This window comes from Melanotaenia boesemani, chromosome 4 (assembly GCF_017639745.1).
Source record: "Melanotaenia boesemani isolate fMelBoe1 chromosome 4, fMelBoe1.pri, whole genome shotgun sequence".
NCBI lineage: Eukaryota > Metazoa > Chordata > Actinopteri > Atheriniformes > Melanotaeniidae > Melanotaenia > Melanotaenia boesemani.
The window spans coordinates 23,116,608-23,136,868 of NC_055685.1; the positions used below are offsets into that span (position 1 = coordinate 23,116,608).

General features: G+C 37.7%; 1 protein-coding gene across 2 annotated transcripts; it reads left to right on the forward strand.

Annotated features, from left to right (window-relative positions):
- The first annotated feature begins 89 nt into the window (after nucleotides 1-89).
- On the forward strand, nucleotides 90-18,684 carry micall2b (mical-like 2b). 2 transcript variants are annotated; one of them, XM_041983374.1, is made up of 16 exons: nucleotides 90-472; nucleotides 5,208-5,256; nucleotides 8,660-8,801; nucleotides 8,883-9,070; nucleotides 9,281-9,408; nucleotides 10,517-11,218; nucleotides 11,299-11,498; nucleotides 12,409-12,472; nucleotides 13,020-13,159; nucleotides 13,303-13,367; nucleotides 14,856-14,979; nucleotides 15,094-15,196; nucleotides 15,936-16,009; nucleotides 16,083-16,197; nucleotides 16,590-16,636; nucleotides 17,261-18,684. In XM_041983374.1, the coding sequence occupies exons 1-16, from the start codon at nucleotides 318-320 to the stop codon at nucleotides 17,326-17,328; spliced, it is 2,364 nt and encodes a 787-aa protein (XP_041839308.1). In that variant the 5' UTR covers nucleotides 90-317; the 3' UTR covers nucleotides 17,329-18,684. The 2 variants fall into 2 exon arrangements, with proteins under 2 accessions (XP_041839308.1, XP_041839306.1); XM_041983372.1 differs by having other exon boundaries at nucleotides 92-472; nucleotides 13,303-13,379.
- The last annotated feature ends 1,577 nt before the right edge of the window (nucleotides 18,685-20,261 follow it).

A 20,261-nucleotide genomic window follows, 5' to 3' on the forward strand; every position in this document is an offset into this window, starting at 1 on the left:
TTCAGCAACGCATTGTTGTGGCAAAGTGACAGAAATGAGTTTAACCCAGCTCGTGGATGAGCCGGACTCCACCCACGAGGCGTCACTCTCGACCTTTGGCAGGTGTTACGTTTCATTTAGCTTCTTGTATTAAAAGAAACGAAGGTGATTCCCACAAGATAACGTCAGCCTGTTATTTCACGGCGTGAGTTGCTGTGGAAAGTTTCTGAAGTTGCAAGTGTGGGAGGGAGGAGGAGAGGGAGGAGAAGGGTGGAGAAGGGTGGAAGCTCCGTGAGCATTTCAGAGACACTGCTGCGTTCACACGGATCACTCCGGGTATGAGCTCCGGGATGTCGGCCGTCAAAGCTCTGCAGCAGTGGTGCCGGGTCCAGTGTGAGGGGTACCGGGATGTGTCCATCACCAACATGACCACGTCCTTCAGGGACGGTCTGGCTTTCTGTGCCCTCATTCACAAACACAGACCCGACCTCATGTAAGTAGCGCTGGACAGCGAAGCAGGAACTAAGTGAGAGTTTTGTATTGAATTTTTCAATCGCGCTTTCTGTGAAATTAATCTTGCGTTGCTTGCTGTATGAACTCTGTCACATATTTCAGTCTCAGCTGTAAGATCTATTTCAGCAATTTTCAGTGACAGCGAACATCAGCTGAATGGATCTAATGAAACTCGAGGAAAGAGCTCAGCTATGTGGAGCTCAGGAACCAAAGGGGCCCACAGAGGTCTGTAGAGATAGCTTCTTACTTTAGGGGAAGTTCAAGATTGCATACCTGTACATGCAAACCTAGATTTTATTCTTCTAAGCTGCATATCTGACTCATGTGACTGGAAGTTTACTCCTCCCTGGGACTTATGACAGTATGTTGTGCAGAGCTACAGTTAAGAACAAAAACTTAAGACTTGCAGCATCACAGAGACATGGAAACATAAATGGCTGTAAAGCAGTTTGCGTACAACAACAACTGAATATGTGGAGTCCCACTGAAAATATGTTTATAAAAACCAAGAATGTAGTTTTTTTTATTTGTTGTCTCAGGACTCACAAAAACTGAGTAATGGTTAGCATATGAGAGTTTTTAAATGGGCATTCCTTTTCCATGAATTTTTCATTCACATCCACAACATCTCTGCAGGCTTGTTGACATCTTGTTTTACACCAGACTGGCACCCTCCTCCATCTTCCTGACCTTTGGCAAGTTGAGAGCAGTTTAAAATCAATGTGTAGCTCGAAGCCCTTGCAAAGTGAAAGATTTTGGGAATTTAACCACCACAGAGGCTTTGGAGATGGGTTTTTGTGCATTTTTCCAAAAAGCCAAATAGGCAATGACTATGCAGTAGCAAAATACTGACTGGTTGAGAGTTAGCCTGAACCAGAAAGATGAAAAAGGGTTTTAAAAAAAAAAAGGAAGATGTGTATGTGTATATATATATATATATATATATATATATATATATATATATATATATATATATATATATATATATTACAGACAATAGCCATACATGTCAGTGTTATTATTTATACACTCATTTTGCTTCCACCACAAACCAGTTCTTTGTCCACTTAACGTTCAGTTTCTTTGGCTGCAGGGCAAAGCTGAAAGCCGAACAGTATTACAGACTTAAACAAGCAAGTTGTTCCACATTTTACAGAAATTGTCCCCCAAACTGGAGTGAAAGCTACAATCTGCGAAGCTTTTCTGAACATGGATAACAGAAAAACATTATAACACAGCTGGACCTTTTTAATTAGTGACCAGAAATACTTTCTTTTCCAATCACGCCTTCTTGTCTTATTTAAAGCAGCCATCCGCTGACTTAAGTTCTTCCCTCTCATTTAGAAAGTTTAGTCTCTGCAGCCCACTTCCACAGCATTATTATTATTTATTTATTTATTTTTTTTCTCAGGCGCGCTCAGCCTGATAACAAAGATCTTTTGAGTGAATAACGACGTTGTCCAGTTAGATGCAGCTAGCTTTGCTTCTCCTGGCTACTCTGTCTTTTCTTGTCTTTTTCCTGATTGCAGGAATCACACTGCTGTGTGGGGTCATTTCAGGTCAGTAGTACACTTTCGGTTCAGACTGCTAAACGAATGTGGGCAGAAGCGTCCTCGACGACCGCTGGCTGGGTCTGTGTAATCGGATCTAAAAGCATCCTCAATATGTTCTGAGTGTGTTCACACCTGTTTTTAGCACTGCCCACTTGTGATTGGATCTCCCAGATAAGAGCTAGGTCTGAACATGACCTGTTGTTCTTGAGGCCTGGTAGATGACGCTAGCTTGTTCACCCTCTGTAGCAAAGGCAGAACAATATAAGGTGTCTTTATCTCTGTCTCCGGAGCTGCATACTTTTATTTTATTAAATCATTGACCAAACTTTCTTCCTAGTGGTTTACCGTTTGTTGCCTTTGATCTCTTGCATTCTTCTCTTGCTCTCGCCGCCCACTCTGGAACCATAATAGATGTTGATAGTCACCCTATCTTTGCCAAGCTCTGTCAGATTTCCTGCTGTTAAAAAAAAAAAAAAAACCAAACAAAACAAAACTTCTAACATTCTTTAAAACCTTTTTGATTTCCATCCTCTGAGAAAACTACAATAATAAAATCCATTTGAAAGGCTAAACCTTCATCTTTTATCTTACGCTATTAACTTTGTCTCTATTTTAATCTACCGAAAATGTGTCTCTCGAAAATAATTGACACCATGGGCATTCTTGCATCCTTCATTAGGATATCTTGAATAGATGAGTAATAATGTTATCCAGACATTACTTAATTAACAGCTCTTAAGCTTTCATGTTTGATTAGTGGTTCCTGCCAGTTTTTACAGGAAATATTAAAATGATGTTATAAGCTTGATTAGACTTTAGAATAGCACTATTTTTGTACAGATCACTTTAAATCTAACTTAAAAAAAATCCAGTTAATTTGGTGAATATTTCGCTCTTGTTGTTCAGATTATTATTCTTATTTAGAAACATAGATACTTTTTTCATCCCCATGGGGCAAATTCATATTGTACAGGATCTCACTATTTTACATATATACACATATATTAACTGTAAAATAAGTAATTAGAATTTTAAAGATTTAAGAGATGTAAGAGTAATAGCTCCCATTATAGGCTATGAGGATCTTGTTGGAAGTCACTGTTGTACAGATTAATGGCTGTGGCCTGTCAGGGTGTTCTGGCGGGGGTGTTTACTACTGTCCATAATGCCCTGCACTTTCCTTCTCATCTGCTGCTTCGCCACTATTTTAATAGGGTCCAGCTCCCGACCAAGCACAGAACTGGCCTTTTTTTTTTTACCAGTTTGTCCAGATGTCTATATTTTGTCTGCAGTGCTGCATAAATGTTAAAAAAAAGTGTTTGAAAAAAGACAACTTATAATTATTGATAAATATCTACTACAGGAAATTTGTTGTAATTTTTGAAGAACCACATTTTTATTTATATTTTTAGGTTTTAAAATAAAGAAAAACATAAATCTTTTGCAAAAAGAGGATAGACCAACTTCTATGGGATGTAGATATTTGTGGAAAATTATGTATAAAAAAAGCCCATAGTTTCCATCCTAATGGCAAAATTAATAGATTAAAAAATATATATTTCTGGTGCTTTTAGTGTCATTATGTTGTGGAAATTCATTGCAATTATTCCATTTTAAAAATGGCCAAAAACCTGTTAATATATAAATATTTAAAAACAAAGTCGTTCATTCTTTAGCATTTTAAACCATGTATTAAGAGCCATTGTGGAAGGTCACTAGCTACTTGCGGGTCCAGAGCCACAGGTTGCAGACCCCTGCCCTAGATCAGAAGCGTTGGTACAAAGCTGGATGGATCATTGGTTTCATGTTAATTCTGAACCTATCTTCTGAACATTGCAGCTGAAATCCAGACTCATCACTGAACATTTTCCCAATCTAATTTTCCAATATTGGTGAATCTATACAAATTTTTACCCCCGTTTCTGTTCTTAGCTGACAGGTGTGGCACCCTGGGTTGTCTTCTGCTGCTGCTTCAAAGTTCAACATATTTTGCATTTGGAGACGGTATTCTCCATATCTTGATTATAACCAGTGGGTATTTGGTATGCTAACTGAGTATTTGAGTTAGCATTACCTTTCTATCATCTCCAGCCAGTTTCCAGCCCATTCCCCTCTGACCTCTGACGTAAAGATTTAATCCAGACAACTGTATATTTTCTCTTTTTGTTGGACCATTCTCTAATAAACCCTGGAGTTGTTTGTGTGTGAAAATCCCAGTAGATCTATAGTTTCAGAAATACCCAGACCAACCTGCCTAACACCAGCAGTCATAGCACATTCAAAGTCACTTCAGTCCCGCTTCTCCCGCATTTTGATTCTCTATTTGCATTTCAGTTAGTCATGTTGTCCATGTCTACATGCCTAAATATGCTGAGGTCCTGCTAAGTTGTGTTAGCAAGCAACTGAACAAGTATACCTAATAAAGTGTCTGATAAAAGCATTCAGTTGTCCTCTAAAATGTCATTCCGGCTCTGAGTTTGTTTACATAACTGGCATCCTTCACAGTCAAGAGCTGTAGGAAAATCTGGTGTTTATCTTTGTTGAGTCTTACAAGAAACTTAATGAAAAACCTCAGTATCTTTTTAATAAAAGATAAACTTTTGCTTGAAGGCAATGTGGAAGCCACTTCATGAATTATAGTGGCTTGAAAAAGGTCTGTCTGTTCATTTCTCAGATTGAATTCTTAAGATATCGTCACCAAATGAACCTTGACCAGTTTCTCTACTTGGTTTTTGTTATTTTTCCCCCACTCTTGGTTTCATTCCAGAGAGATAAATAAAGAGACTAAATTATTATTTCAAAAAGACACGAAGCTACTTTGCTTTTCTCCATTTCAAGTTTTACCCTCAACCAGACCAGTGGTGGCACATTTAATTTTACATGTGCTGGAACTGTAAACATTGGTTAGAGTCTTTGCTCCAGTTGCTCAGTTTAGAGCCTGTGATTAATGGAAACAGAGCTTCGGGTTGCTTTTAGTTTTAGGGCTTGGTATTGGTGACGCAGCAGTCACAAAGCTGACCTGTCTTGCTGTCATGTTGAAATAAGGAAACTATGCATGACTAAACAACACATGTTCACTCTGTACAGCTTGTAAACAAATGAGGGCTGCAAAAAAACTGGATCACATGTTGTTTGACTCATGTCCTCTCTGTTCTGTTGCAGAAATTTTGATTCCCTGAAGAAGGACGATGTTTATGAGAACAATAAGCTGGTAGGACATGTTTAAGTTCTGCATTTCTTTCTGAATATTTTGTTTTGTTTGTTTTAGCTATGGCAGACTTGTATTTCTGGTATATGCCCAGGCTTGTTACACAACAGTTCCCTTAATCAAAATTCTTCATCATTTTGTGATTTCTACAGATGGTGGTGCAGGTCTAAAATCTAAACACAATGTTATTTTAACAGCTGGTTGATGATTTATTTATTTTTTTAAATAGACATTCAGATTCAGCAGATAAAGAAAAATTCCTGGACATTTGCTATATTGTCTGTTATGGCACATATGGACTTACTTTTAGTTCTTTTCCAAATAAATAAAGTAAAAAAACAAACAAATAAACAAAATAAAAACATTGAAAAACAAACATTAACATGCTAACAGGCTAAAAGTGCACAAATGTTCTGACTGGGGTCTTGTTTACACTAAACCTTTACATACTTAGCTACCTGAGTTAGAAGGCTGTTGCTCTGATTTAATTTATAGAATACTGCTTTAGTGATCTCAAAGGGAAACAAAAAAATGTGATGCTTTTTAAACTCAATGAAGATCCACAGTCCTTACAAGGGTGGCTGCAAGATAATCGTTTAACAATCAATGTAAAATAACAGAATGCACTTATTTCCACTCTTCAAGGAGACAGCTAGTCGTATCTAATCCTATTTACATAGCAAACCAAAAACTCTCCACTGTAGCTACATACAAGTATCAGGGAATCACCCTGGGTTCTCATCTCGCAAACAGTGAGCATGTATGAAACCTTGCCCACAAACTGAACCAGAGCTTATCTGTCTATAGTAAAATCAGTTTCTAACACATATTTACATGCAGTTATTCTCATTACTGTGTCATATTCTTTTCTTGTTCACAACCAATGAATTCCTTGAGCCACTGGCAAGAATCTATAATAGAGCATTTAAGATCCACCACAGGCTACCTGGCTGGACTCACTGCTGTGCTCTGTCACTGCTGAATGCAATAACCTTTCAGAAATATGTTTTAAATCATGGGACTAAATTGTATTTCTAACTGCTCAAAAGATGCCGATCTGCAGCATAACTGCCTTAGTGCCAAAATTAACCCCAGATCTGAGCGTTCAACCAGATCAGACTTCTTCCATTAACACTCTTAAGAAACTGCTATAGACAAAAATCTTTCTTTTATGTTCTGAGCAAAGCCTGGAACGAGTTTCCACGGCACATCAGGACCATAACATCACCAGGACTGTTTGAAACGACTCACAGCCACCATTTGGCGATCAGTTCCTGCTGTGACCACTGACGTGGCCGCACAGCCTCCTCCAACCGCTGCTTTCTCCCTCTGTAAGAGTGTGTGATTGTACTGTCTTTGAAGACGTGTTGTGTGTCTGTCTGTGTTGCTGCAGAGCAGGAACTTGCTGAAAACATTTTTTTTTTTGCTAAGTCAGGTTCCTTTTTATTCCTTTCTTGCATAAAATAAATACATAGCAAGTTATTGTAACTGTAAAGTATATTCCAGGTTTATTTGAGTGTTTTAGAGTTGGGATATGAAAGGCGCCTGGACACTGCAAAGACATAACTGACTTTTTGTCAGGTTATTAATAATAAACCGCCTTTCTATCTAATCTAGACCAGTATGTGTAGAAACCAAAGGTTCCAACGTTATTCCTAAAAGTACTGTAGAAATGTTTTCTTAAAATTTTGATTCTCGGGGCCACTGTCCTACAGAATTTAGATGTTTGACATGCTTCATCTGATTTAAATAAAATGTCCCTCAAAGTCAGCATTAGTCTGTTAATAAGCCATTTTTCTGAGCCGCTGAGTTACAGGTATTTCTATTTTGTTTATGTTGTGAAAAGTTTGAGCATCTTAATGCATAATGTTAACCGAATACATGAATATGCTCCCTTAAATTTCCTCCCAACAACCAGACTTTGCATCATTCTCCAAATGGTTGTGACCGGATGTGACATTCAGGTGAACTTTTTTTTTTTTTTTTTTTTAGAAACTTTTCTAACACTTTTCCGTCCAGCCTCACATGGCCCTTCACTCTCATATCTAGTTTACATACGTCATTCATTCCATCTACATCCAGACCGAGAATAGAACTGAGTTATGAGGTCGCTGAGACAGAAAAGTTAATTTTCAGTATTTCTGCCAGTACAGTGCAGCATTTCTAGTCTGGTCATAAAAGAGTAGTTTCTTGAAGTTTTAGGATCTTCATGGTTTTGTAGCTCTTACCTCTCATTGTTGAAAGTGTATATAATATTAAAACAAATGCTTTTTTTGTGTTTTGGTCATTTGAAAGATGCATTTCTCTTTGCTTTTGAACTGTAATGTATTATACAGAGAAATGCACAAATGACAGCAGTGATGTTAAGGAAAAAACTTTTAGATGGAAATTAACTGTTAGTAAACCCGTAAACCATATAAAATTGAGGTTCTTGCATTTTGAACAAACATAATTGGAGCAAATGTGAAAGAAATTAATCCAAAAAATGATTGATCTATGGGTATACCTTGCTGTCAGAGGTTGCTTTTACATGTCTGTTGCCTCTGGATATTGCATCAGCACCGTATTATGTTGGGTCACATTCACAAGTGATTGCCAAATGCAGAGTGTTTCCATGTGAGAACTCTGATTTTCGTTGCTTTGATGCTTTCTTTACTTTCATTTTCTGCCTGAAGCTAGTTGGACTCTGAGTCCTGATAAAAGTTCTTACAGGAAAGTTCACAGGAAGTGAAAAGAAAAAAATTGGCAGTAAAATACATGACATGACCTTTGAATTCAGCCAAAAGTTATCTTGAGCAACAGCTTTCTTAATCAAACAAGACATTGTTAGAAATTTAAAGTGCACAGCAAAATAAACAGTTTTCATGGCTGTCTTGACGATCGGCTTACGGATGAAGCTGAGTCTCTGGTTCTCCTTGGCCTGCCTCTGCTTGTGTGTGTTTTTTTTTAATCGTCTTCTTCCATGGAATTTGTAAATAAGAGTCCAGTCTGGAAATTCCACTTTTACCACTAACTTCTTACTGCACCAATAGTGGATTAAACAGTATTTCACCCAACATATTTTATTATGTTACATGTAAAGACACACAGGAACACATTTTTTGGTAATAAAGAAGAAAAAGTATGTTTCCCTTGATACTGAATCCTCAAAAGAAATTTAATACATATGATTTATTGATTTATTTTTTCCTTTTAATGAGGTTACTGAGGCTTAAAGATGTCAGAACGGTACAGTTTGCTTTATGACAGCCAGTATTTAAAAAAAGTGACCTCAGTATTATAAAAATGTTTCAACATTTGCATGTACGCTTTCTTTCGATGTATTTGTCATCTTGGTTTGTCTAGATTAAAAAAAACACCCTGTGCATCTTTAATTTTCTTATTTAAAGCTGATTATTATACGCAGGCATTTAAGGTTGCAGAGGTGGAGCTGGGAATTCCAGCATTGCTGGATGCAGAAGACATGGTGGCTCTTAAGATTCCTGATCGCCTCAGTATTCTGACATATGTCTCACAGTATTACAACTACTTTCATGGACGCTCCCCTAGTAAGTATAAACACTGTATCGTGTCTGTCCTTACCTTTGTTCATCTCCCCCCGTCTCATTAGTGTATCTGTTTGATCTTAGTCGGTGGTATGGCTGGTATAAAGCGTCCGGCAGAGGGTCTCACTGATGAGCCGCCTGGGAAGAAGAACCAGCCTGTGGTGTCAAAGGTGTTACCTGCTGCTAAACCTGCCAGAGAGAACAGTCCTCCACCTTCCTCCAACATAACAAGGCCCACTCCTTCACCACTGCAAATCAGAAGTTCATCACAGGTAAACTTTGTACCATCGTATCATCTGAAAATGTGTTGATTTAGGAAATTCTTTCTCAGAAAGACTGGAAGTCAAACTCATTAAGAATGATCAAAATAAATACAAAGATGTGCTACTTTATCTGTAGATGCTGTTAGAAAATGGACAAGGAAGCATCTCATTAAGAATGAAGTTCCACATGGGCTTTTCTGTTCTTTATCTCTGTTTTAGGATGCTCATGTTCAGAAATCCCATCAGACTGGAACCCTGAGTAACAAATGCGTGTCCTGTGACAAACATGTTCATCTGGTGCAGCGACATCTAGTGGAAGGGAAGCTGTATCACAGAAACTGTGCAAAGTAAGGACATGGCTTAGTAATATTCTCCTCCATCATAACAATGAAGGAATTGTCTTTTAAAAATTGGACAAAGGTGTTTTTTTTATTGTGAATAGGAGACATTTTAAGAGAGAATGATTTCAAGTTTTTGATTTAATAATTTTGTCTTAAATGACCAACAAATAAAATTTAAAGCAAACTGAAGAAGGCTTTACATTATACTTTACATATTACTTTACAATATCCTGTTCCTCAGAAGAAATTATGTTTGTGGAAAAGTTATTTAATTTGCAGCAAGGTCCTATTTTTATATGCAAACTTCTGTTAGATTTGTAGAAAAACAATCATTTATGAAATCTATTGTTTACAGTTAATTCATAATGGTGTACATTATGTATTTTGACTATTTTAATGGGATTTTACTAGTGAAGTTGGATGAAATTGAGCTAATTTTCAACATATCCAACTATAACAACATTTTAATTTAATTATGAATTAATGTGCTGGTTGTATTCCCTCATTAAATGACACCATTTACAAAATTAGTTCAAATTCAGAAAGTATTGAAAAATGTTTTATATAGTCATGATGAATGGTCTCATTTCTTCTAATGTAAAATAACTGTAGCAGGACCTCACATTTTCTAGTTTCTTCAATGCAATATCTGCAAAATGTGTAAGGTTACTGGTTACTACTTCTGCCAGATAAATATAGAGAAGTAACACATGAAATATTTGCTTTTACTTACTAGGACAGAGTAAGTTGAATTGGACATTTTCTGTCACAGGTTTCATTCCCACAATATGGATCTTTTAGCCTTGTTTCATTGATAAGAATAATTTTGATCAAAGATAAATTAGTTATCTAATTTCACTGGAGTCAAAGTTAATCTTTCTAATCTTTTTTATTTAGGTTCATTCTTACAGTTCATTAGTTTTTCTTTCCTACTGTGGCTGATTTCTGTTACATTGCTGTGTTCAAATGAGGAAAAAATGGTTAAAAAGTCAAAACCAAAGTTAAAGTCTTTGTAAACAGTTTCTAGCTGCACCAGTTTGTTTTTGCAGGACAACAATCACGTTAAAACAGAATTTCCTCGAGTTGTAACCATTTTGTTGTTTCTATATTTTAGGCTGCTATCAACCAACAAAAGCTCACCGCTTCATAATTTACCCACAAATACTTTTGTTTCCAAATACACTCCTCAACCTGATTCCAGTAAAGCCAACACAGTTACTTCAGCTCACACACCGTCCAGACTTGGACCAACATGGCCGACAGAGAGACCCAGCACCACTCCCAAGATCTCCAGCACATTTTCCACTTCACCTTCTTCCTGGTCTGCATCAGGTCCTGCTTCAAAGGAAAGTCCAGCAGCCATTGTCTCTAAACCCACTTCTCCTCGTGACACTGCCTTCACTACCACCTCCTCCATCAGCTCTACTCCCATTGCTGCTCCTCGGGCCTCAGCTGCAGCAGCCAAGACACGAGAGTCTAAGCTTAAGTTCTTGCAGTCAGATAATAACACCAACCATGAAGAAAGAAAGACTTCAACCATCAGTGTGGACCTAAATAAAGGTCAGAGTATGGGTGGTAAGACACAGGAAGCCAAGACAAGTCCGGCCGTAACTGTGGTTGTAAATGTTAAAGATCCTGATAAAGGCAAGGTTACTACTAAAACAACTGGTGTGGGTAGCATGGCCCGCACGAAACATGAAGGCCATGAGAGCAATAAGGCAGCAGCAGCAGCCTTCATCTCCAAGAAACTGACTGAGGAGAATAACAACAACAGTAAGCCATCATGGATGACTACCGCTCTCAAAACAACTGAGAAGTAAGTCAATAACTCCAGACACAAAAGCTTGACCTCTGCAGGTGAAGAATGGCATGTAATGTGTTGTTGTCTCTCTTCAGGCCTCAGTCTCAAGTAGAAACACCTAAAAGGGAGACAGAGGGTGGCAGAGGGAGGGTTAAACTGAAAGCAGACCCTGCAATCCTTGCTGATCTTCATGTTCCAGAGCCCAAGAACTCTGCTCACAGTCCAGCTGGCAAGTGTGGACATGCAGACAAGACCCCAAACTTAAAGCCCGGCAGAGCATCACCCAACACTTCAGGTACAGAGTCGTAGTATGCATCAGTTTTATCATGTTTCCCTTAGGAGTACACTCCCTCTCTCCACTGGTGATTTATTTAATTACAGGATGACTCTAATCACACTAAGTAAAAACACAATATTTGACATGTAAAACAGCCCAAAGTCTCCTAGTGGTTCCCAGAGTCAGGACTAAACATGGCGAGGCTGCGTGTCATTTCTATGCGGCTAAAGCCTGGAACATTCTGCCTGAAGATGTAAGACAATCGTCTAGTGTGGCTGTGCTTATGACAGCTTAATTTATTTATTTTGTTTCTGTACCAACTGTACCATCTATAAATGTTCCTTCGTCTTTTGTTGCCTTTAATCTTTTACTGTATAATGTTGTTTATCTTTGTTTCCTGTCAGGCACATCGAGCTGCTTTTTCTGTAGGAAATGTTCCTTATAAATAAAATTGCCTTGACTATATCATAATGTAAAGGAAAAGGTTACACTTTTCTAACAAAACCATTCACACATCGCTTTACTTTATTAATAAAATCAAATCACTGAGAAATTATTTCATTAAGTCAGTAAATAATTAGACTGCTTCTAGAATATACTTTGATAATATGGTTAAAATCAAGTATTCATCCTCCCTGAAGACTGAGAAGTTATTTAGACCTACTTTTAAGTCTGTTTGCTTTATGTTAGTCATGTTAATTTATCAACATTTTTTCTATTTATTTCATATAAAGGTGTTAAATTAGTATTAGCCCCACCATTGTTGGTAAATATGCTATCAATTTTTATCACAATAAAAAGGAGAATAGATGTCAATAGTATATTATCTATAGTATAATAGAGGGTGTGACAAGTGTGGAGAAGGAAATGAGCCAGAGAGTGAAAAAACATGGGTTTCCCTTGTTTTTATTTTTTTATTTTTTCGCAGTGTCAGACAACGAGTCGCCAGCAGATTGGAGATCAAAGCTCAAGCCTGTCTCCAAAGAAACCAAGTAAGACTTGTTTTACTGAGTTATTTTGTTTGTGTTGCGACTATTTTTCATGTTTCTGAGTAGTTTTGGTCTCCTCTTGGCTGCTGCTTTTATTATTGTCATAATAGCAGGGAGTGTGTGTATGTGGGTGTGCTCTCAGCATATTGACATCATTGAGCTTTATCTTTTTTTCCCCTCCTGATGTCCTGTCCATCCATCCATCCTGTGCTCCCGTCTTTCATCCGTCTCCCCAAACATTCTTCCCACAGGAAGCCTGTACCTGCTGCTCCTCCAAATGGCTCAGCCATCATTTGTAGTCGTAGCTCTCGGTCTTTGCGTTTCCGCCACATGCATGTGAGCCCCAAATGGTGTCAGGTCTGAACAGAGTTCTCTGTGGTGCGGCATATGTTCAGTGCTCAGAGTTCCTCTCCCCACGTGACCTTTACTCTCGCTCTCATGAATCAAAGCTACGATGCAGATACAGAGAAAGGATGACTTGTAGATGCAGATAAACTGTTGTTAAATTCTTTCTGTCCCTTTGCCTGTGTTTTTCTCCATCTGTCCACAGACCTGCAGGTCCTCCACAGTCTTCTCCTAAACCATGGTCTAATGGAGCTGAAAAAACACCAGGGGTTTCTGCTGGGCCTTCTTCATCTTCCCCTCATATTCCCAGCCCAAGTTTTTCTCTGACCCCACCAGTATCAAAGGGTAAGAACATGATCAGCTGTGTTGTGATTGTGTTCTGTTTCAATATGGATTGCAATTTAGCAGAGTTTTCTCTCTATTTTTTTCCCTCCTTTTGTTTTCAACTTTATGAATTTGCTTTGTGCATTTCAACTCTTTCCTTTTAGGATTTCAGAATGGCCAGAAAGCGCAAACTGCAAATGGCACCAAGTCAGAGTCAAAGGTTTCTAAGGTAACAAGCCAGGTAACAGTTTGCTTTATCTTTTCTCTGATCAGATTTAGATTAAATTAAGCTTACGTTTTCACACAATCTGGGAACATGTACAGGTGATGGGGATGACTTATCAGTTTAGTTGCCTAATTTAGCAGCTGTTCATGCTACCCAAGCAACTGCTTTAACTAGTTTTTTTAATTTTTATTTTGGGCTTCTGAAAGATTACCCAAAAATGCTTTGCTGTTTCATTTACTCAGTCCTAACACACATGTCTGACTGGTAAGGCTAGCAGCATGATTTCCCAGTGTGCAAACTGTTTGGTGATTGACCTTGACTATCAGTCTGTCAGTGCAGTTACATATATATTTTAGTTGCACAGAACCTGCTGTAACGCGCCCTGGTCCTGAAAGACTGGTGGAGATGATGAAATGACATCATACAGGCCTTGCACACAAATGGACAAGCAGATTGATTTCTCCCTAAGATGTACTGCTTTGTTCTGTAAATAGCTGCAGTCTCTTAAGAACATTGTTTTTGCTTGTTGAATTTAAGGAGTTTGTATGATTCAAATAAAAAAAAGCTGCATAATATGTTTTAAAATGCCAGTGTACATCTTCCAACAGATTTACATCAGTGCATAAACCTGACTGGACGACAGATTACCAGTTCATGATCCAGTGGAAGCACAAAAAAAAAAAAACAATAATCCTCATTAGTAACAATAAAAAAATAAAAACACTGGGGATGCAAAATGGCTACTTATGCAAAAATAAGCATAAATAAAGTAAACACAGAGCTTTATGAATCAAAAGTTCTCCAACAGCTAATTCTCAACTATGAACTTACACATTTTTGTTTTATTTATTTTTTGCTGCACTGTTAGTAGTATGTCCAAATGTCATTATTTATACACTTTTTTATTTTTTTATATTTTACATCAAGGACAACATAAAAATTGAAATGAACAAATATGCAAACAAGGGTGATGAAACAGAAAAACCATCAAATGGAAAATAACATGTTTTTGTTCATTTCTCCAGTGCTGTTATCAGTACATTCTTAAGAGAGTTGCCAGTTGTTGTGGGTAGCCTCTAAATGACCTAACAGGGAGAACATCTACAACCCAGTACGTTATAACACCTCATGAATCCTTCTTATACTGGTGGGTGGAGGAAGTGTCAATTAAAAATAAGCTGCTTATTGAAAAAAGTCATTCATGCTGTTAGCTGTTCTGGGTACGCTGGACTCTGAGAAATTCTTTTAAAGATTGGAAAGGAGATTTTTCCAAGAGCCCACAGAAGTTGTCAAATATCTTTAACTCTCTTAGATCAAAACCCTGATGATAAATACAGACATGATAAAAAAAACATTGTTACATAATCAGCAGGCGAGAGTTTACACCTGTTGACTGGTTAGTTTAATGGTCTGTAATTTTGTACACTGTAACTGCACATCTTCCATATAATTTTGTCTGCTCTTGTTTGTGCATGTATGTCACATCTGTAGACAAATCCAGACTACATTCCCAAAGAGGATATCAGCAGAGAGCTTCAGGAGATTGAAAATAATCTGAATGAGCTGGAGCAGAGAGGCGTGGAGCTGGAGATGAAGCTGCGCAGCTGTGAGGAAGGTGAGATAAACTCGTAACGTACAAACATCTTTAGTCGGCATGATGTGGCCTAACGGGGAGACTGAGAGGAGGGAGTGTATCGGTGATTAACTGGGTTTTTTGTGTGTGTGTCAGAGGGGGATGATGACACACTCATGGATGAGCTCATGGTTGAGTGGTTCAACCTGATCAGGAACAAGCAGGTGGCCATGCGTCGGGAGTCTGAGCTGGTATACATGTGAGTGTATACATAAACACACACACACACACACATAAAGTCACACACTAAGAGATGGGGGATGCCACTATTAGTGAAACAGACTTGTGACCAGAAGGTTGACAGTTTGAGTTCCCAGTGTCCTCCCTCCTCCATCACACAGCAAGGAACGAGACGACCCTCCACCCCTCCTCCCAACGGCTAAACTAGAAACAAAAATTGAAGCAAAACACACACATTAATTATTTTTATAAGTATATTTTGTGGATTATCAGTCCTGATTACATTTTATTATAAACCGGACCCTGTCACGATTTTAACTGCTAAAAATCCTGTGGATACATATTTGGTTATGGCTCACTCTGTGTACGCCACCTTCTTAGTGAATTCATTGCTAATGTAGTGAACTTTTCTCAAAATTAGCAGCTTGGCCCATCTCAACTTTATAACTGTAAGCCTGTTTGTTTCTTCTCTGTCAAAGTTCCCAAAAACATTTGATGTAAAACTTTTAAATGGCCACAATATAGGATAATTATAACGGTGCAAATGGCATTGGATTTTGTAAAGTTGTTGGCAAATAAAGTCAGGCTAGCTAGGTTTGAATTTATTTGCACTGTATTTCGTAGAATTTATCATTTGGCCATACCTGTAAGGGCAACACACTTCCTTTCAACATTTTTTCTATCTTCCACATACCTACAGTAAATAAAAGATTGGCTTGATAAATGTTTCATGTTGTTGTGTTTTTCATCGTGTGCAGTGGGAAAACTCAGGACCTGGAGGAACAGCAGCCCAATGTTGAGCTGGAGCTCAGGAGGCTGATGGAGAAACCAGGTGAGAAAAACACTTTTAGCTCCTCTACAACACAAAGTTCTTGTGTGACACTAAAATCTGTTTGTACTTTTAGAACATATGAAATCGGCCTGGGAAAGAAAGCGAGAAGAGCAGCTGATGGAAAAACTAATGGAGATTGTCAACGATAGAAACGCTATTGTTGAGGGTCTGGACGAGGACAGACTCAGGTGTGTTTTCAGCCAGAAAACAGGAGGGATATGTTGTGAATAACTGGATTCATACACAGATCAGTATAAGATGTGGAGCTCAATTTAAAAAGGATTTTCCTTTTTTTTTTATGTGTAAATGAGATTGTGTAGAACATATGAGTTGTAGTGCAGCAGGAATCAGAGCGCTCTCGATTTGGAGGAGCAACATTTTTCCATCTGCAACAGTTCAAAGTAAACACACCACAGGTTGCAGACTTCACATTACTGATTACTGAAGATTTAAGTATAAATGGTTAAAATAATGATCCAAATGTCCACCTTGGAACACCGTAAGAGAACAGTACATGCAAACATGTGGATGTTGAGTTGTTAATCTCTTTGCTTTTTTTTTCTTTGCTTACTTTCCTTAGGGAGGAAGAGGAGGATGAGCAGCTAAACAAGATGATGATGAATTTCAGTGAGTGTTTCCACCACCTCCACAGGTGGCTCTGGTCTACCTCCTGTCTTCATTCTGTTCATTAGTTATCACAACCTCAGTGTCACAACAATTTAGTCGACTTGCAAATGATGAAATTCAGGATTTCCATCATGTTCATCTCTAATTGAAGTAGATGGAATTCTCATTGTGGTTTATGGAAGTTTGCGTGCGTGTTTGTGTGCGAGTTTGTAATGCAATTTTAAGGGTACTGTTGGGTGATGTTTTTCATCTCATTTGATCACATATCTGCTAATGGAAAAGGCATCAGACAAAATACTCCCTCCCTTTTGTCAGCAGTGTTCGTGTTAGACAAATGGATAATGCAGCTGCCTAATTTGACCCTGTGATAGAACAGAGTTAAAACGGACTTCATTTGCAATTCATGATCAGGGACGCAGAGCTGAAATTGAAGAGATTTATTGAACTTAAGTGAAAGGTCATTATGTTTCAGCGAGTGAATGCCCGACCGTGGGCTAAAGATTAGCCATTTCAGTTTAATGTATTCATAAAGTTAATGCCAAAGTTTCACAGTTTATTCTCATTCTGTGTACCGCCCTGTGTAAGTTTATGTTTACGTGTGAACTTCTTCTCTTTCTCTATCAGGCATTAAAAAGGACAAACCAAAGAAAAAATCCAAGCTGTTCAGCTGGGGAAGCAAGAAGGAAAGATGATGCTCCACAATCACACCGCTGTGTCTGTCTTTTGATGTTTCTGCTGCTTACTGTCAGTGTATTCAGCCTGTGATTCATTGGATGACATGGATACTGTGTGTTGGTGTGTACCACATGTGCAGGCGCGTGTGCATGAGTTGTCATCCTCAGTGCTGCTTAAAAAAAAAGAAGCCCTCCCCTTTGTCGACTGCATCAGTCAAGATCTGACATTAGTCCTGCCTGCCGACAAAACACACACACACACACACACTCAATTAAAGCTCACACAAACATACGTATACCGATGATTCTGGAGGGTTAATGACTCCCCACTCATGATGTGATTGGGTTCAGTGCTCTGCTTGTTTACTTATAATCTCCTTCAAGTCTTAATCTGTAAACTTAATGCCCTCACACACACTGCTTGCTGTCTCCTTACATCTTCTTACTTGTGCACCTCGTTGAAATTTTGTTTTCATATGGAAACATTGATGCTAATAGGAGTTAAAAGAACAAGATTCATTACCGATGTCAGACAGTTGCCTGCAGCTCATGTTTCAGTCCAGGCTTCAAACATTTAGGAAGTTAAGAATCATGTCTTGGCTCGTTGTTATACAGTATAACCACGTATGGTGCTCATTTTTATGCAGGATAAACGCATCTTTCTGACATTTTTCTTTTGCAATAACTTTTTTTTACTCAGAACATTGCATTAAAAAAAAAAGAAAAAGTAGTGGTGTTTTCTAGACTAATGGCATCCAACCGAAGATCTAGCAAGGAGAAAGCAGGTTAACAGGATTTTTCTTTTCCTTTTTTTTCCCATTGAGAATTGTTATATAAATACATCAAATAGAGGGAATAATAATTCTGTTATTTAGCTAAAACATTTTTCAGATAAATACACAATCTGTGATGAAAACTGTTTGTCCACCCGAAAAGCAGTGAGCTCTGCACATCATCATGAACTCTGATTTCATTGATCTGGTCTTTCTCTCACTGGTGGGTGTTTCTTTCCAGTAACTCAAACATAAGGAGGGAAATGCCACATGTGGTCCACATTGGACTTGAATTTGTGAATGTTTTTTTAATATATATATATATATACATCTGAATTAACTGCATGTCAGTTGCCATTAGAAATGGTGTGTTAATCAGGCCAAGGATGCACTCTGGTGACCTTGTTAATAGTCTTGTCATCTAACTCACTCACTTTTATCAGAAGTAAATGGTAATGCGTGGAAGTGGACATTGTATATATGTTCATATTCTCCTTTTGGTTTTACTCACAACAATCTTGATTACTGACTGGACAAACTTACCTGAATTTTAATTACTGTAATAAATGTACTTTATTAATAAAACACAAGTCTAAATTAAGTGATGATGGTGTTCTCTGTGATTATAGTTTATGATACAAAAGAAAACTTGTGATTTTAGTTGGGAATAGTTAATGCAGCTCACCTGGGACCATTTAAGGATATTCATATGGTTACTTTAATGTAATTTCAATCCTAATTTATACTAGTTAGTAAGCAGCTTGAGATGAAGATTTTCAAGTAATTTAATGCTACCCCCAGGCTACACTGCAGATGGAGAATCTCTGGTCAACCACTAGGAGGCAGCATGTGACTTCATGTCAGCTTATTTAAATTACAGCATGAAGAATCATCACAGACACAGTCTACAGATACTATATATATATATATATATATATATATATATATATAATGTAAATCATAAAATTATTATTCATATATTTATTTATTTTAAAAGAAAGTCCTGGAGTTTTCTCACACCACATATATATTTTTTTCTTCCCAAAGTTGTATATCATATCCATGCTATTCCCTTATTTACTTCATTTTCACTTTATTTTCTTTATTTGTCAAGAATAAACTAAAATAGTAGCTTGATTTTAGCTCTTATTTTGTTGTTGCAAACATGTCAAAACAAGCTGTAAATTTTAACCTGACAACAATCTGAATCTCCATTTAAAGTTTGACTTCTGCACAAGTCACCTAATTTTCTCACTGCAAACCACCAAATACTTTAAAATCAGTCCAGATTTCATAGAGGGCAATTCTGTCTTGTGTGTAGCTACTGTGCACTTGCTTTAAATAAAAATATTCCAACCTTTCCCACTTAGCTATAAACGCTACAACTACACACAAGCTTTGTTAAACTAATGTGAGCAGTTTAGAAAGGAAATATCAAACGGGGAATAAAAGACAGAAATAGCACTTGGGCTGACATCTTTAAGTTTTATGGTGCATAAAGGCTTGTAAAAGCAGAAATTTGTGTTTTTAGAGTTTTGCAAGCAGTTCAGGTTTGATCACATCATCTAAAAGCTACAGGTGAAGGAGCACACGTACAGAAAAATGATTTCACACGAAAGCTGCTGCTGCAAACGGACTAGACATCAACAGAAACAAAGCTTTCAAGCACAGAAACAATTTTTCTACAACAGTTTGCTTGTCCTTTTACAGGAAAGAAAAATATTACCAAAAAAGTAGAAAAGAGCAGAGGAATGGCCTTTTAGCTTCCTCTTCTTGTTTTTTATTTTTTATTTTTTTATATATCTTTCAGTGTGTAAAAACGGTGTAATCTTTCTCTCTCTAAAGGCAACATCTGTTCCTGTTGTTATGTGTGAAAATGTTTGTTGATTCCTCCCTGAAACCGTGATAAAATGTTCCATCACTGCACCGCTGTGTCTGAATCAATCATGTCTCTGCTCAACTTAGGAACATGTTTATCTTTGGGGCTAAAAATGTGCCTTGAAGTCAACTCAATAAGGTGCAGTTATAATGTGGGAAACTGGGGTTTAAATATACCTTTGAGGTGGTTCATTTACATAACACAGTGGGCCCTTACACATTATTCACACACACTTTCATACAGTTTAGTGAGTTTCTGTGAGACTCACTCTGTTCTGACATAATGTGATTGAAGCATTC

Excerpts from the sequence above, each read along its gene's own strand:
- micall2b (XM_041983372.1), top strand. The coding sequence starts at position 318 with ATGAGCTCCGGGATGTCGGCCGTCAAAGCTCTGCAGCAGTGGTGCCGG. Across the intron at positions 5,257-8,659 it reads TTTATGAGAACAATAAGCTG|GCATTTAAGGTTGCAGAGGT; the intron begins GTAGGACATGTT and ends TATTATACGCAG. Across the intron at positions 16,637-17,260 it reads CAAGATGATGATGAATTTCA|GCATTAAAAAGGACAAACCA; the intron begins GTGAGTGTTTCC and ends TTTCTCTATCAG.